Below are 18,226 nucleotides of genomic sequence, written 5' to 3'. Positions count from 1 at the left end.
TCCAAACCTGTATATATTTCTTTAATGTAGGTCTAGTATGGTATTTCGCTTAAATTCCTTTTTTTTTTTTTTTTAAATACTACGTTAAAACTATTCAATATTTGCTATATTACTTATTTTTATTTAGTATTAGCCTATTTTTTTACAGTCTGGTATCAGCTGATTTGTGCAACTCAATTTTCACCTCCGTTAGAGGGCGCCAAAGCTTTGCAGTTCTGACGTCTTCTACATGTGTCCGACATTATTTTGGTTCCCCCGCGTTTGTTGCCGTTGAAAATCAGTCCTACCCGCTTTCCAATATGTCAGGCTGTAAGAAGCCACGAGCTGTTGCAAATCCTCTGGAGTCAACCATTACAACACCGAGTGAAAGAATACTAAAAGAATGTCACACTTTATATATCGACAACGAGAACGGTAAGTAACGAGTACACATTTATATGTAAACACATGATGTTGCTCTTTTGTCTTTGATATGATCTAAAACCATATGAAACACAGTAAGGTGCAAATCATCTTGAAAGTTCATCGTCCGAGATATGTAATATTGTTAGTTATATTTATACTGTGCCATTCATTCAGAAGGCGGTGTCTAAATACAGTCAACTGCCAACCTAGACAGTTTCGGACTTTACATGATAAATGCCATGACTATGTAGGCACAGCTCACCGGATTTTGACCAGTTGTCTCTGCTTGTCACGGTACTGCAGATTATGGGTCCATAGTACAGTACAGTACAGTACAGTAATAGTACAGTACATGTAAATCGGTGATTATACAAGATCTTCAAGTTAATCGAAACTGAAAGGTCTTTTACTGGCATATACCTTACAGTATTTACAGTATACAGGTGCATGTTTATTAAACACTCCCACATGTGTGTGTGTGTGTGTGTGTGTGTGTGTAGATAGATAGATAGATGTAATTGAAGTTAATACTATGAGAAGTATTATAGTATTACCCTCTTTGCATCTTTAAATTGTTGTTGAGAAGCAATCATTTGCTGATAACGAAGCCCTTTTTGTCTGAATGTGTTTGACAGGATTGGTGAAAATGGCAGAGAGTTTGGGAGTGAGACTGTTACCTCCTCGGAAAAAGATTATAGTTATGATCATGGGAAACCATTCTGCCGGAAAAAGCTCCTTCATTAACTGGTAATCAATCACACCTCTCACATCAAAAACATCTTATATCCCAAAATGATCTGGAGGTCATTTTAAAGATTAAACAGACACGCATATTTTTTTTATTGAGAATCACATTTTCTTTTCCTCTTCGTTATATCTCAACATTAAGACAGTGGTTCTCTACCTTTTTGACTTCATTGTCCACAAAAATAGTATTAAAAGGATTATTATTAAAGATAAGGATTTAAAAAATATGTTTTACTCACAATTTCTACCGGATAAAATATTTTAGAGCTCGGCGTAGAAACTAGAAAAATGCACAATCATTATAGAAATGCAGTCGTTTTAAGATTGTATTACTTTACGTGACTAGGACATAAAAGGTCTAGAAATAAAACTTTTATAAAAAGAGGTTTAATAAAATATATGTAAATGGGGATAAAAATATTAATAAAAAGGGGATGACTATCTTTCAGGTATGTGGAGGAGCACATACAGAAGACAGGTGTGGCCATAGAGACTCAAGGCTTTACGTTTATAACCAGTGGAAGAAAACGAGAGTCACTAACAGTAAGTACATCTACAGCTCACCAGAAATTTGATTATTGCGAGAAAGCTGCTAAAAAAACCCTGTATGTAGCAAATATTGTTTGCATTTGATTATTAGCGCAGATATTTATCCGATATAGTCCGCTTCGCTCATATGTAAGATCAACAGCGGGGCAAAGTAATGGCAGTGAATATAAAAACACATGAACAGAGATGAAAAGAAAAAATACTGATCATTGGATTTGATCCACATTAGGTTTCAGAATATTTTTTTTACAGAATTCAAGTTAGCAGTGTTATTTTTCTTATTTTATTTTTTTTAATTAATATTTTGAATTTGTATATTTTTAATATTTGTGTAAATTTTAGTTTCATATTTAGTCAGTTCATTATGTGCTTTTTGTTACTTTGTTATTTTTTATATTGCTATTTAGGTTTAATTTATTTTTTATTTCAGTTTCAGTGTTAGTTTTAATTTATTTATTTCAGTTTATTGCCAAGGCAGCATTTATTATTTTCTTTAATACTTATATTTTATTTTATTTCAGCTTTTTTTTAAGTAACAGAAATGTTTTAAATAGTTTTAGTTTTAGTTGACGATAATAACCCTTGCATACCTGACCAAATCTAACATTCAAGGACATTTATATGTATTTAATACATAATCCATCTCCATATACCAGCAGATGAGCACAGATAATGCATACATACAGAGGATATATATGAAGAGTTCAGATGCAAAAGCTTGTATATTTAAGTTCAATAATTTCACTTAAATGGCAATGCAAATAACCTATTAATTGTCATTTAAGTGAAATTACTGAACTTAAATATCCAAGCTTTATAAAAATGAACATTCTAGAAGAAAATTTCAGATGGCACTCAGAGGCTTTTGCATCTGAACTCTTCATATATACACACATCTTCTATTTGTGAGTTTTTGAATTCACTGCCATTACTTTGCCCTCCTGATGGTCATAAATATGGCGGATGAGCGGAAAGTCACATGACTGAAACAGATGAATAGTGGAAGTGCATTTGTGGAATGTTCAGAGGACACATTCCAAGGTAGGAGGAATTCAAGACACGTACTTATCCAATGTTAGCATCACTTCCCGTCTCCTGAGTTACCTTCATCTGACTGATTTTTTAAGGCATTATAGATGTATCCTATCCTTCGCTGCCTTCGATATCCCACCATCCTGTGCGTTCCATTCTGTGACTGTTGAGCTCAAAAATAAAGATGGCGTCTGAAAGTTGCGGTTGCTGGTCAGTTTGTGTGTAAATGTACGTTTTTGACAAACGTTTTCCATTTCTAATGTCATTTCTAGCGAGAAAGTACTATTGTACTAATGAAATATTCACTGAGTTATCACCAAAGCTCTCTTTATTTTGCTGTAGATCATTAATCCGTTACTCTGCCTCAGAAGACTGTCAGAAATCAGTTTCTTAAGATGCCTTCATGGGCAAACGCTGCCTGCAAAGTCATTGCCTGATAGCGCAGCGAGGCAACAAGTCTAAGATTTCAGACGCAGCCTGAGGCGATTAATAATGACTCATGGGTCAAATGTCGACACTGTTGTCATTAAGACCAGCTGCCAAAACCAAGCTGCAAAGAGATCAATCCAAGGAAAACACATTAGCTGAACCTGTTTTCGAAGCTTTAGTACTTATAAAGAGACAGTATTTTTAAAGAAATGTTTGTTTGCTTTCAGCCACCAATAATAGTGTCATAGGCTCAGATTAATTTGATACATTTTGACATGTTTAAATCCATCCCACAGAATTCAGCATGTTTTCTCCTCAAATCAGAGCAAGAAAATCCTGCCCAATCCTGTTCCCTATTATTTCCTGTTCTCACTCTATTTTCATCTCTAATGGCACAAGTCCAATAAACGTCATTGTGAGTAGATACAGACACCATCTCATTTTTTTTTTTTTTTTTTTTTTTTAGCTAATTGAGGAGGAAATTCTTCAGAATTAATTGAAATATGGTCAAATACGTCAAACAAAGCTGCACTTCACTTGTAGCTGATTGTAGCATTATCAAAATAGCTAAAATATTATCCCGGCATAGGAGTTGAAATCTGTAAAGCTTTCTGTGGAATTCTGCCGGTGTAAATTCCATTGGAGCTTACTAATAACTGACGTTCTGATGTGTGATGACGTCTGTGAAGGCTTGCATTTGTGTGCAATGATATCCGCAGTTCAAACATCTCAGATGTACCAGTTAAATAAAGAACATAAGATAGACCTACAGAAATGAACAAGAACAAATAAGATCTCTTTATATCTCTATTTCTTCTCCTAGAGAGAAAATATAGCTGTTAGCTGCTTAAATAATCTTACATACACTAATGTTTAAAAGGTTATAGGGTTAGTAAGTTTTTTGCTTTTTTTTATTAATACTATATTCAGTTGTTTTAAACCTGTATGAGTTTTTTCTCTGTTGAAAACAAAAGAAGATATTTTGTAGAATGTCGGTAACCAAACAGTTTCTGGTCCCCATTGACCTCCATAGTATTTTCTTCTTTCTTTTTTTCACACTATGGAAGTCAATGGGGACCAGCAACTGTTTGGTTACCGACATTCTACAAAATATCTTCTTTTGTTTTCAACAGAGAAACAAAAGATTAAACTCAATGGTGTGTAAATGATGACAGAATTTTCATTTTTGGTGAACTATCCCTTTAATTTGATAGCTTTTCTGCAATGGTCTCAGTTGTGTCTATTTATATTTCTCTTTAGGAACTGTAGGAGAAACATCTGAGATACTTAAAATATAACTTAGTTCTCCATAAAAGAGCAACCCATGAGCAATGCAGTGTTCTTCTGATGGATGCAGATTATGGATCCAGTGTTAAGAAGGAAGCAGAAAAATTGTGCATGCGTGCATGTGGTGAAAGCGTACACAATATCACAGCTCAGTCAGTCGCTTCTTCTGGAAGCAGAGGAGTTGTCTTAAAGACACAGCGTCTTTTTTCCCTAGCGTATAGGACTCTCCCTCTCTCTCTTTCCTTCTCCGTCTCTATGAAGAAGACCTCAACGTGAGTAATGTAATCGCGGTGAAGGAGTGATATGAAAGCATTATCAGCTCTTTACAGGAAGAGCCTACCAGCAGAACAGGAAGAGAGCTGCAGTGTGTCCGAGAGCATCACACCATCATCACCCAGCCTGCAGAGAGAGAGAGAGAGAGAGAGAGAGAGAGAGAGAGCAGGGAGCCTCCCTACAGTGGGCCTGGCTTCTGACTTCACACCACATACTCCTCTTTAAATGTGTCTTATCTTTCCTTTCTCAACATGTTTGCTTCTCTTCCTTACAGGGAAATGCAACGCTACACCTCTACCCACATTTCAGACCTCTACTGGAGTTCAAAGGTAGGATATTCTAATCTCAGATTGATATTTAACTTTAACTCTGCTGTCAAAAGATTCATGTGCAGTATATTTAAATATATTAAACAGAACGTTTAGGTTTAATCGGCATTGTAGAGATGTTATAATTCATAAGCAACATCGTTTATCAACGTCTCAAAATCCAATATCATTGATTTCAATATTTCAGCACCTTTACATGTGATTTTTAGGGATTTCTGGTGATGTATGTTGCTCTGATTTACCTGTTCATCATTTTGATTTACATTGCAATTCATTTTTGTAGTCCTGCACACCTGTATTTCTCTGTGCGTACATAAAATATTCATATAACACGAATAGGAATATTTCGTCTGTTCCATGCGTATCGAATGTGAATAAATAACAACATAGGTGTTGATTATTGCCGCATGGTAGCACAATTTACTCTTCAAATGTTTGTAGTTTATAGCACCTCTTAAGCTATTTCCCTCATTTATTGCTTCGAAATTAGACTGAGGTTGATGCAAATGTGTAGTCGAGGCAGGAGAGTTTACAGCTATGACTAACACCACACACTGACTCATGCGAGCGTATGTACGGCCAGCGCTGTATCCGAAACATAGCAACACATCTCATTCACATGCTCCTCGATAAACTCTGCTGACTTAACGCTTTTCACTGTGCATTTACGTAAGAGTCCAGCTGATGTCTTCGTCGGTGTAGGTGAGTGATCTTTGGGCGTGTCAGAGGTCATCAGTGATCGTGCAGTTTTCCTTCAGTGGGCAGTGTGGGTTCACCTGGTGCAGAGAACCAGAATGAGTCATTCACATTGACAATAGTGCAGCACTGGTGGGATACAGAGGGAGAAATGGCTTCCCACATTACTGTTACACAGAACATATGTGAAATGAAAATGGCGTTCACACACTGTATCACGAGCCTGATATAATTACGAGATGCGTTCTACTTGTAAAACATGCATGCATCCTTCCATTTTCATGTACATTGCACTTTATTTAAAGTAAAAAACACAATTTTCTGGTTATTTTTGTCTATATGAATCTCGTTCTACTTTGTTTGAAGTTTTTAGCCAAGTTGAAGAGCATGAACAAGTTTTCGTGCGCTTGAAAACCTCCGTAAGGTGTCGCAGTGAAGGTTTTGATTGGCTTCAAACGTGTGGTTGTTAGGGTGTGGCTTTGTGTAGGAAAGGCTAATGAGATTTGCGATTGGTGCATTGTTTGGGTGTGGTTTGGGCCGGTTTGTCCTACCTCAAAAAGTTTGATACTATCATTATGGCTCGGGTCTCTCCGCAGTGGTGCTGCTTTGCAGTTTGGAGATGATGCTGCACTTTCTTGACCTTTGACATTTCCCCAGTGGACTAGATCCCTCAGTATCTCCTTGCACCTTTCAGCAGCAGTGTCAGCAAAGTGAGACGTATCTCTCAGTTACCTTTTCACCTTAAAAAAGATCCCTGAGTGATTATTGAGCATATCACATGCACACGACTAAATCTGATTTTAATTACGTAGTGCCTGTGGAATGAAAGTTTGGGGTCAGCAAGATTTCAAGAAATTAATGCTTTTATTCAGCATTAAATTGATCAAAAGTGACAGTAAGGACATATGAAGAATCCTGGAAAAAAATGATCATGGTTTACACAAAAATATTAAGCAGCAGCAGCAAAATATTAAGCTGTTTTCAACATTGATAATAAGAAATGCTTCTTGAGCAGCAAATCAGAATATTAGAATGATTTCTGAAGGATCATGTGACACTGAAGATTGGAGTAATGATGCTGAAAACTCAGCTTTGCATCACAGGAATGAATTTCATTTTAAAACATTTAAAAATAACAAACAAATAATATTTCCGCAATATTACAGTTTTTACTGAAGTTTTAAACAAATAAATGTAGCCTTGGTGAGCATTTCAGTGTGAATTCAATTATTTATCATCAAGTTCTCATTAAAAGCTCAATTATCTAGAAACATCCACATTAATTGTATAGTTTAATACTCTTTCTGTATGTAAGTAATGGTCTCGTTTGTGTCTATTAATTTATATTTCTCTTCAGCCTGAAAATTCAATATAGCCATTACAATAATCAATTATACTTTAAAATACATTTAAAAATAGATATAAAATTAAAAATGTTATTTTAAATTGTTATAATAATTCACAATATAACTATTTATTTGTCATAAAATAAATGCTGCTTTTGGTGATCCGAAGAGACTTCTTTTAAAAATCTTGCTGAACTCATACTTTTGAATACTCATAAGGAAAGAGAAATCATACACTTTATCATCTACATCCATTTTATATCTTTGTAGTCTTACTGTCTGGAAACATTTGTGTATTTTAGGAAGTTTAGAAGAAACATTAAGTCTCTGTGACCTACCGTTTGACCAGAGAATTCCTGCAGGTCTTACTGCACACGTTTAAAATCGATGTATTTTCTGTAATAGGAAAGAGAAAGCAGTCGAGAGCGAGAGAGAGATGGACAGACAGATTTGAGGGTGTGTTGGTGCACCTTTGGTGAATGTAGATGAGACGGAACAAATGGGGTTTGTGCGAGATCCTGCACACCTGCGGCCACTATAAAGAGCTTCAGTGTGAACCGCAGATGTGTTGTGAAGGTAGCATAATGAGACATGATGTAGTTTCTATGCAGATTCAAGGATATCAGGTGTGATGTTACTTTTTCTAAATAACCTATGGTTGGTTTTCACCTGCCTGATGACAAAAAAAACTGAATATTTTTTAGTTGAAACCACCTAAAACCTTAGCAATTACGTAGAACGTGCTAAAATCATTCAGAACATGTAAGTAACCATTGTGGCAATGACTTTTGCACAGTGAAGCACCAGTTGCAATCTTTAGAAAATGTGAGCATGTTGTTACTGTACATGCTTTTGAAGTATTGGCCGGCTGGCGTTGCTTCACAGTCGTTCTTCACTGGCTAGCTTTATGTGGCTGTACCTTAAAGCTGCCAGTTGAAGAGCTGTTGTGGGTAACCATTACAACAGACCACCAGAGAGGCCGTGATCAGGAAAGTGGGACGAATCAGATTTGAAGGGCAATGAGTCAATAAGAATTCATCACCATGTTTTATTTATTTATTGAAATGTAGTTTTGAAACAACTGCGCAGATTGTTACTCATAAAATCCACATGATGAATCCATAAACGTTTCTAATTCCAGCGCAGTTTTATAAACGCCTGCAGTTGTATATTGTAGGTGTCACGGATTACCTGAGCGCTGAGATTTCCACCTCCAAGCAGAAGAAATTCAGCCTGGTGACGTTTGTGGACACTCCAGGGTTGGTGGATGGAGATATGGTGTACCCTTTTGATGTCAACAATGCCATCACCTCTTTTGGTAAGGCTGTGTCTCATCGTTTTGGACAATTTTGTCTTCTATAGCCTTCTTTAAAAAGGAATTTTCTTGGTGGTTTTGCTCTTTTAACGAGCCGGGCCATTTTTTCTGTTAAGAGGAACTTCTTTAAATATTTTTGGGCTTTTAGACAATGCACTATTGAGTTGATAATGTTAACTAAAACTATTAAAAATCATCTTTGTTAATATAAATCTAAATAAAAATATTAGATGGGAAAATTTCAACTTAAAAAGGGTAGGGGAGAGTGGGGTGATTTGTGCCAGGGGGGGGGGAAGTAGTTCCACCCTTGTTTCTGGAAAACCATAGAAGAAATTGGTCATGTGACCACATCATTTTGAAAAGCAATCACTTTTACTCGTCCTCCAAAGAAGAAAGACACATGGCATGAGAGTTAAGCACATTTTAGTGCAAAAAACTGTTTTTTCCCTTTCAAAGTAAAATTTCTATGATTAAGGTTTTTTGATTGTAGTGTCTGAACAATTATAGACAAGTTTGAAAACATTTCACACATGTTTTAGTGCTTTAGTAGTCTACACAATGAGTCTATACAGTTAGCATGATGTTAGCTCTTAACTGCTGGATCATGCTAGTTTTTCAAACTTGTGGGTCTGGGGTGATTTGTGCCAAAGGGCCTGGGTTAAGTTGTGCCAGATCCAGACCACCTAGACCTACATACTCACAGGGGATAATCTTGAGAAGTGAGGAGATGGGCATGCCTCATCATTGTTTGACTTAGGCCTGCCTGCTATTTGTTTAATTTAGCTAACACTGATTTCAGTTTTGAGTTTGCACTATGTTATTAAAGAGAAGTTTTATTCCGTTTTTAAGTGGCCTATGTCACGATAGGATGTTTAGAAATTAGCCTAGTCACTTTATTCTTATATGTTACATAATTGACAGCGCTATGTCAACAGGCATCTATTGCCAAAGCCTTTTTGCCTGAAATTCACAAATATCATATATTGTGTTGCTATGGTGCTCTAAATGGTTGCTAGGGCATAGCTTGATAGCTTCACAATGATCCTGAGAGACTGATTGGTCGTCTGAGTAAAATGAGCCCGCCCCTTGTCTCTATGACACTGTGATCCAGAGTTATGTTCAATACAAAATCCCTATGCAATTGACCATAGTAGGAAAAACGCATGCTATGGTATTCCAGGGTGACAATATCTAAATAAACCTTAAATGAGTAATTGTGTATTGAATTTATCTTGCTTTCATATAGCATTACGGTTCATAACATTAAAATGTTCTGTTTTACTTCAGAAATCACTGGCACAATTTACCCCCAATGTATTCCCCCAAAGGCACAACTTCCCCCGCACCAGGGGCAAGTTGTGCCATGAGACCACTTTTTTCCCAAGAGCTATATTTCTGAAACAATTTATTTCAGATCCAAAGTTATTGTTCTCAGGGATGCACCACATCCTGAAATATATGTACATCCTTAAGTTGAAGGCATTACTGCCATGGCCTCACTTTAAAGTCACTTTGAGTAAAAACTGGCACAACTCACCCCACTCTCCCCTACATGCAAATTCAAACTGAAATAAATTAAGTTGACTAAAAATGTTAAAACTAAAAATGAAATAAATACAAGTTAATATTATATAATAATAGGATATAAATGATTATAAATTCACACTAGTGTTTGACAAAAAACTGTGGATATACACATTGGACGATTGACCAATCAGAATCAAGTATACTAGAGCATCGTTAAGATGATTTAAGTCAAGAGATTTTAAAGTGTACAGTCTTTCTCGTACAAGACAATGGACCAATAAATATTGATGTAGTAAATTGGATTGTGGCAATTATATATTGTAGCAAGTAGCAAATCCTGCTTCCAGGCTTGTGGCTTAAATTAAAGCTTATTGGCTATTTCAAAAAAAGGACAAGCCCTTGGATATGTCCCAACCCAACATCCTGTTTCAGAAGGAAATGTCAACATTGGAAGGCAAATTTGTCAAACCTTTTAAGATTGATTATCTTTTTTAAGCTGATGAGACAATATGTCAGTGGCATTTCTGTTTCCTAATGCATTTGAGTGTGGTTTTAAGTTAAATCACACAACTTTTATTTGAATGTAATTTCACATATCTGTGTGTATCCAGGTGAGCAGGCAGACCTCGTCTTCGTGTTCTTCGACCCGATGGGACAGGCGTTGTGCAAGCGTACACTGAACATCGTTGAGAAGCTGAGTGAGAAGTGTGGAGACAAACTGCGCTTTTACCTGAGCAAAGCTGACGAGGTTGGACGAGAAACGGACAGACAGGTGTGTGTGTGTGTGTGTGTGTGTGTGTGTGTGTGTGTGTGTGTGTGTGTGTGTGTGTGTGTGTGTGTGTGTGTGTGTGTGTGTGTGTGTGTGTGTGTGCCTTCACTGCCCTTAAAGTCAATATGAACATTCAAACCTGTTTTACTTCAGGAATCTGATATATTTATGTCTGCAATAAAATGTAGAATGGGATTTGATTTTACAGGACGATGTATTAATAAAGTAAATAAGGTGATTTCAAATGTCATGTTGACTTTACAAATCTAATCTTCTGGGAGTTTCTATTCAACATGAACTCATCTTAAGGTCAAATGTCTCCGTCAGTTATACACTTATACATGGTGTTGTTTTTATTCCCACAGCGAGTGATGATGCAGATTGTCCAAGAGCTGTGCAGGAGACCTGGACTCAACAAATGTGGCTTTGAAATGCCCACGATATACATCCCCAACCCTCAAAAAGTAAGAAATGATGGTAACAGATTGCCATGTTGGTTAAATGTCTATGGTTTCCCTCCTAGAACTGGAATCAGACATGAGCAATGGAAGCCTCCCCATGATGCACTGCTGTGTCAGAGGAAATGGATGTATGTCTCTCTGCAGCATTTACTGTTAACAGAGACTCTTAAACAGAATTAGACACTTGTCTTAAAGCTACAAAGATAAAATTGGCTGATTCTATTAAGATTTCTTACTAAGTGGTCTAGCTAAGATTTCAGGCCGCTTATAATGCACTGCTGTTCAAAAGTTTTCAGTCCCGTTAATATTTATATTCAGCAAGAATGCATTAAATTGACACTAAAGACCTTTATGTTACAAAAGATTTCAATATCAGATAAACGCGGTTCTTTTGAACTTTCTTTTCATGAAAAAGAATGAATATAAAAAATATTAAGCAGCACAACTGTTTTCAACATTGATAATAATCAGAAATGTTTCTTGAGCAGCAAATCAGAATCAGGATGATTTCTGAAGGATCATGTGACACTGAAGACTGGAGTAATGATGCTGACAATTCAGTTTTGCATCACAGGAATAAATTACATTTGAAAATATATTCAAATAGAAATGAGTTGTAATAATATTTCACAGTATTACCGTTATTATTGTAATTTTGATCAAATGTTCCAAAAGCATAAAAAAATCCCCAAATGACCCCTAAACTTTTAAATGCTGGTGTATATTTGGTCTGCGATATCAGTCAGTTTACCTAGGATAAATGAAAAAATGACAAAATTACTGTAATCACAAAATAACTCTGATATTCTGTTATGAGCTGTTCATATCCTCAAAATGATTCGTTTCTATATCAATACTCATAACGGCAAAATGCATCCACGTGCGGCTTTGTTGGTAATGACAGCAAACTGCTTCATCACTCCATTAATTCAGCTCTTGCAAAATGTTGGTTGTAACATTGCTTGGCAACTGTAAACGTCCTATAGTTATGATAAATAGCTATATTACTATATCAATTGTTTGTTTAGGACTTTTATAACACCCCTCAGCTCACATGTGGTAATATAGCACAGCCTCTTATAGCCTATTGCTTTACTATGCAATTGCACATGACACTGCTAGTATAGATTGTTGATATAAAGTGAATATAAAATGATTTAAATTGATTTTGGTTTGTGTGTGCAGCCCAGCAGATGCATCAACCAGATTGATGAGGTGTGTGAGACCATTGAGAAGAGCATAAACCAGGCAGTGCAGAAAACACTTGACCAGCTGGAGAAAGACTGTAACCTGGTCATCTCTACTATCAACCATACACTGGAGCAGGACCGGTACACATCCATCCATCACGTCATCTGTTCTATACCATGACTCATATATGTAATCTAATATTTATCAGCTTCGCATGGATTTGTCTTTCCCTCAGGGTGAATGCGAGCTGTAATAGAAGCAATCGTTTTAATTCATTCCTGTGCGCAGTTCTGGGAATCTTCCTTCCATCGCTCTTCATCCTCAGCTTCATCATCAGCACTTTCGCTCCAGAGGAACTGGACACTCTTGTAGGAGAGGGGTTGGCTAAAATGCTCTACTTTTCCACAGTATGTACTCATTTTTGTGTTTTTCTGGAATTTTGTTTAAAGGGATAGTACACCCAAAAATGAAAATGCTTTCCGCCTCATGCCATCCCTGATGTATATGACTTTCTTTCTTCTGATAAACACAAACAGAAAAATAATAGTCCATATAATGTCACTGAATAAGTGCCACTCATTTGACGCTGAAAAACCACACACAGCGAGCGTGACGATAATCCATTGTAAGACTGAAAATACTGGTCGAGGCCCGGTCTATGCACCTCCCCCATGCGGCCTCACTTCCTCTCGGAAAACAACTAGGAACTCACACAAGAACATGGTTTAATGTGAATGTTTATCATTGACTGTTATGTTTTTGGTGTCATTTGAAATGTCAAAATGTCTCAAAGTGAGTGGTACAGATATCTCATATCCAGATAGATAAAATAAAAGGTAATAAGGTTTATAGAAGTTTAGAGAAAACTGGTTCAGAGCCATTTGAGGGTGGTCTCCCCCATCCCCCATGTCACCTGCATTTGAGGGTGGTCGCCCCCATCCCCCATGTCACCTGGTCAAACAGGATAAAAGAAGGTGTTCTCTGGGCTCTTCTTGGCTGGACAGGAATGGAATAGGTGGTCTGTCTCTCTCTCTCTCTCTCGCTCTCTCTCTCGCTCTCTCTCTCTCTCCCGTACAAGCTGGGTAAGATTATTTGGTGTAACCAATGTATAACCATGTTCTAGATATTTGAATTGATTGTGGAATTGATCTCTGATATCTGAAATATTAAATTGTTACATGTGATGATTCTAACTGATTTTGACATTGTTCATTTAATGGTTAAAAGGAATAGTCATACATTCGCTCACTTTTAGTGAGGCACAGATGTTATTAAAACCTTTCATTTATGGAGTCAGATGAAGTAACGAGTAAATGCATATGATCAATGTATTACAAATTTAACCAACCAATACTTTGCATGAGTGAGGACAGAACACGTGATACCTTCCCCGTGTATTGGCGAACCGGCAATTGGACCAATATAGCGGGCCTTACACCATACAACCCCACTGGACGAATCAATGTCCTCTGAAGCACAACGATTGATGTGTGTAAGAAAAACACTAATTTTATTAACCCCTTCCCTGCCATTGACTGAATTTCCTGTCATTTATGAGACAACGCTTCCCTGCCATTGACTCGTCATTCCTTGTTTTCACTGTTATGCGGTGGGGCCGCTTTAAATGTTTAAATTGTTGTTTTCTTACATAAACCTATCGTTTGGCTTCAGAAGACATTGATTCATCAAACGTGAACCGAGCTCCGCCCCTTCACTCAGAGATTGATTATTTTCCTAAAAATCTTAGTATGTGTTTAACTGAAGAAAGTCATGTTCATCTGGGATGGCATGAGGGTGAGTAAATGATGAGAGAATTGTCATTTTTGGTTGAATTGATTTTTCTTCTGTTTGTGTGTGTGTGCTTGTGTTTTAATAGGGAATAGTGGTGTATCTGTGGGACTGGATTCCTGAAGACTGGCAGATGTGGTTTGTGCTCACCTTCGGTGCTCTGTGCTACTTCATGTTCTTTCTGGCCAAATATTTTGCACGGTGAGCAAACCTGTCTCTAATCGTTTCCTTTTGTTGTCACTAGGGGGCACCGTAACTCTTTTATCATTTATATTTATTTACAGTATTTGGCGCTTTATCCTTTGGCTATTTTGGAATATCATACTAACATTACTGTTTACTCAACAGTGTGCAATTTTTCTGTAGATATTGAATAGCCAGATACCTTATTATACAACAGAGCATACAGCATGCAAAGAACATATCCCACAATGCAATGCGTTTAACTTGACTTTTTTTCTGGTGCAACAAATGAAGTTTTTAACATCCTTTTCTCCACTTTCACTTTCAATGCAAAAATATACTATTGGTTAAAAAAATGCAAAATGACCAACTTTGTTTTCAAGATGTCAACTTGCATATTATAGATCTTATTGTGATCAATTCATATGTTTCATTTTTAAAAACTTTTTTTGACCTCATAATGTTTAGTCAACTGGATCTTTCGGTGAAAACGACAGACTTCTCTCTGGTGACGTATGCAGGACTTCTGAATCCCGTTTTTGTAATGGTCACCTCATGAGTTTAATGAATGCTCTGATCTCCTTCAGTCAGGGCAGCAAGACGCTTACTAAGAGAGAGAAGAAGAAACTGGCGGAGTGCAGTGATTACATCCAGGACGTCCTCAAATCCAAGAAGGTACGACATACATTAGCTTTGCTATCGATGTTTCAATGTTCAACAAATCAGCTTAATCCAACCTGAAGTGGTTTGTTGATCTCCCCAGTAGGGTTAGGTGATGTATTCAATATTCACCACTGTGAATATCATTATTACACTATTTATATAGCCATACAGTAGTCTCATAATCCTTCCTTGTGTTGATAATTACCATACTGTTATTTTTATTCCACAAGGATGCATTAAATTGATCAAAAGTGATGGTAAAGGCATGTGTAATGTTACAAATCTCTATTTTAAATAAAAGCAGTTCTTTTGAACTTTCTACTCATCAGAGAATCCTGAAAAAAATGTTTTCACAAAAATATTAAGCACAAAACTGTTTTCAACATTGATTAATAAGAAATGTTTCTTGAGCATCAAAACAGCATATTAGAATGATTTCTGAAGGATCATGTGACATTTGAAAATATATTCAGATAGAACAGTTATTTTAATTTGTAATAATATTTCATAATATTTTTTTCCTGTATTTCGATCAACTAAATGCAGCCTCGGTGAACATAAGAGACTTATTTACAAGGCATCGTAAAATCTTACCAACCTCAAACTTTTCAACACGAGTGTGTTTTAATAAATAGTGTCTCTGATTTGAACTTCAGTTGCAAATCTTTTTTTTTTTTTTATTAATTCTTGATTTATTGCAGCTCGATTCCACACTCTTTTTCATTTGCACTTTTCATGTATTAAAATGTTCCTATGAAAATTTTGGAACAAATTTTGACCTATACATTAAATATGATTAAAAAAAATATATATATATATAAAATGTTGTTACAATGACCAGCTGACAAGTGCCTAAAACCCCCCTGAAACCACTAGACCAGACCAGCTGACCACTAGACTATGCTGGTTTTTCAGCAAGGATGTGAGAGTATCACATAAAAACAGCCTGCATTTGTAATGTATCCCTTTAGAAGGATTGCAGATGATGTTTATCTTCTTCTAATCTCGTAATATTTGTCATCTTTGTTTTAGCGGAAACTGTACGAGGAGTATCTTCGTCAGTGTGCTGCAGAATATGATTTCTGAAGGAAGCCGGAATGACAGCTGTTGGTCACATCAGAGTCGTCAGAATAATTCATATAAAGCACATCCGTGTGTGTGTGTGTGTGTGTGTGTGTGTGTGTGTGTTAAAATACTGATGCAGTTTCATTGTTGTATCATAAAAAAACAAATAGGTGCCTTTTCGTTAAATGTGAAGTGTTGAACAAAATGTGACATACAAACATGACCTCAGTATTCTCTTACACCAGCTAGTATTTCTATTTGAAGCATTTTTTTATCATCAGACCTAGAACTGTTTATTATCAGCATATAATGACTCCAGAAACGCCAATTATCATGAGACATTAGCCTTCTTTTGATCTCCAGGTGCCCTGTGGGAGAAACCAAAGGTACGCTTGCCATGCCCACCTTATATTCTCTCTACTCGGTGTTTATAAAGTGACATTTCTACTTTTGATATGATGTAACAGAAGAATTTCTCCCAGCAGCCACAGAAGAAACTGTGAATGTATTGTTGCATGTTCATGTTTGTCTGTGTATTTTATGTGGTTTATATATGTTGTTTTGTAGTGGTTATCAGGGGTTTGAAGTGATGCCCGCCTACAGATGTTAAAATTGTAGCTATTTTTTAGGGAATTGTTTTATGAATACCATGAACTTGCATCAGTCAAACCATTTTTGGACTAGCTGGTTTTGAAGATGGATAATGACTGAGATCCTTTTTTTTTTTTTTTAACCGTCCATATATACAGGGTGAAATCACAAATTTCAGCTTTTTAAATGTAAATTTAAGAAAATGTCAATTTAAAGGGATAGTTCTGTCGACATTTACTCACCATCAAGGTGTTCCAGACCTGTAGGAATTTCTTTCTTCTGTTGAACACAAAAGATATTTTGAAGAATATGGGTAAACGGACCCCATTGACTACCGTAGTATGGAAAAAAACAAACAATGGAAGTCAATGGGGACCATAAACTGAAAGTAAATTATGACAACATTTTCATTTTTGGGTGAACTATCCCTTTAAGAAACCATAGCACTTCCATGACTTTTAAAAGAAAATGCCTTTACCTCAGCACTGCAAAAACGCCTTTCTTAGGGCTGCAATAATACTCATATTTCTTAATGTTTTCACAGTGCTTTTACAAATGGATATAATTTTAAATTCAACATTTAAATTTATGTTTTAAAATGTTTTTTTAGCTATGCTGATTTTTTTAACCGTCTTACAAAAAAAAACTTCTTTAATTGACTCAACGCTTTGTATTTCCACTGTCTTGTAATAAATAGCTTGCTTGTGTAAGTATATTTGAAAGAACAAAAAGCACAATAAAATGTTATAGCAACAAATTTATTCATCATTTTGTATTCCACCAGAACCTGTCCCATATGACTGAAACCTCCGATCCCTGAGTTAGTACCAAAGAAAAGCTATAGGAGGTCAGAGCTACAAGAAAAGCATTCGTTATTATTGCGCACATATCTAAAAATACAATCAACAAATCAATCAATCAGTCTGTCATCAATAAATCATTTTACGATTAGTCAAAAAAATACAGGCCTCGACTTTTATAATACGAGCATTTCTATAGATAAAGTTATAGATTTAAATATTTGTCGTCTTGTGCAATTAACTACCAGGGCAACCACAGTTCCCATGAGCAAGAGGTATATTGTCATCGTTAAAGGTCAGCGAGTGTTTCAGGCCAGTCCTGCTGCACGCGCTCATGCTTCAGTCAGAACATTCAAAATGACTGCATCGCTTTATATTTCCATGGACATTCTACAAGACATCTGAACTTGAAATGCTTCATGGCTGGGAGCGTTGAATAAAAGATCGATGAAGTCTGTCAATAACATGTCCAGGTCATAGTTCATCGCTAAATCATGTTATATTTTGAAATGTGTAAAGAAAATGACTGAAAGAGAAAAGTCACAAAAAAAAAAAAAATCAATGTTATAATAGTAATAAATTAAACATTTCAGTAATGAGAATGTGGGGGGAAGTGTGCTATATATATATATATATATCCCCCTCTAAATTCTCATTACTGAAATAATTAAAAATACTGAAATGTGTAAAACAGTATGTTTTATTTATTAATTATATATATATTTACATTTTAATGACATTGTGAAAATGTCACAATGCAAAAAATATATATAAAGGTCT

At 36.1% G+C, this 18,226-nt stretch overlaps 1 protein-coding gene across 1 annotated transcript; it reads left to right on the top strand.

Annotated features, from left to right (window-relative positions):
• The first annotated feature begins 254 nt into the window (after positions 1–254).
• LOC311294444 (uncharacterized protein) lies at positions 255–17,397 on the top strand. The gene is made up of 12 exons (XM_084415332.1): positions 255–414; positions 1,041–1,152; positions 1,602–1,695; positions 4,997–5,051; positions 8,271–8,411; positions 10,547–10,707; positions 11,070–11,168; positions 12,351–12,496; positions 12,592–12,763; positions 14,233–14,345; positions 14,915–15,002; positions 16,023–17,397. The coding sequence occupies exons 1-12, from the start codon at positions 300–302 to the stop codon at positions 16,074–16,076; spliced, it is 1,350 nt and encodes a 449-aa protein (XP_084271458.1). The 5' UTR covers positions 255–299; the 3' UTR covers positions 16,077–17,397.
• The last annotated feature ends 829 nt before the right edge of the window (positions 17,398–18,226 follow it).

The sequence above is a fragment of the Rutilus rutilus genome (genome assembly GCF_951802725.1).
Source record: "Rutilus rutilus genome assembly, chromosome: 7".
Taxonomy (NCBI): domain Eukaryota; kingdom Metazoa; phylum Chordata; class Actinopteri; order Cypriniformes; family Leuciscidae; genus Rutilus; species Rutilus rutilus.
Note: the sequence above shows the minus strand (reverse complement) of the source record. Positions and strands in the feature narration are given on the sequence as shown.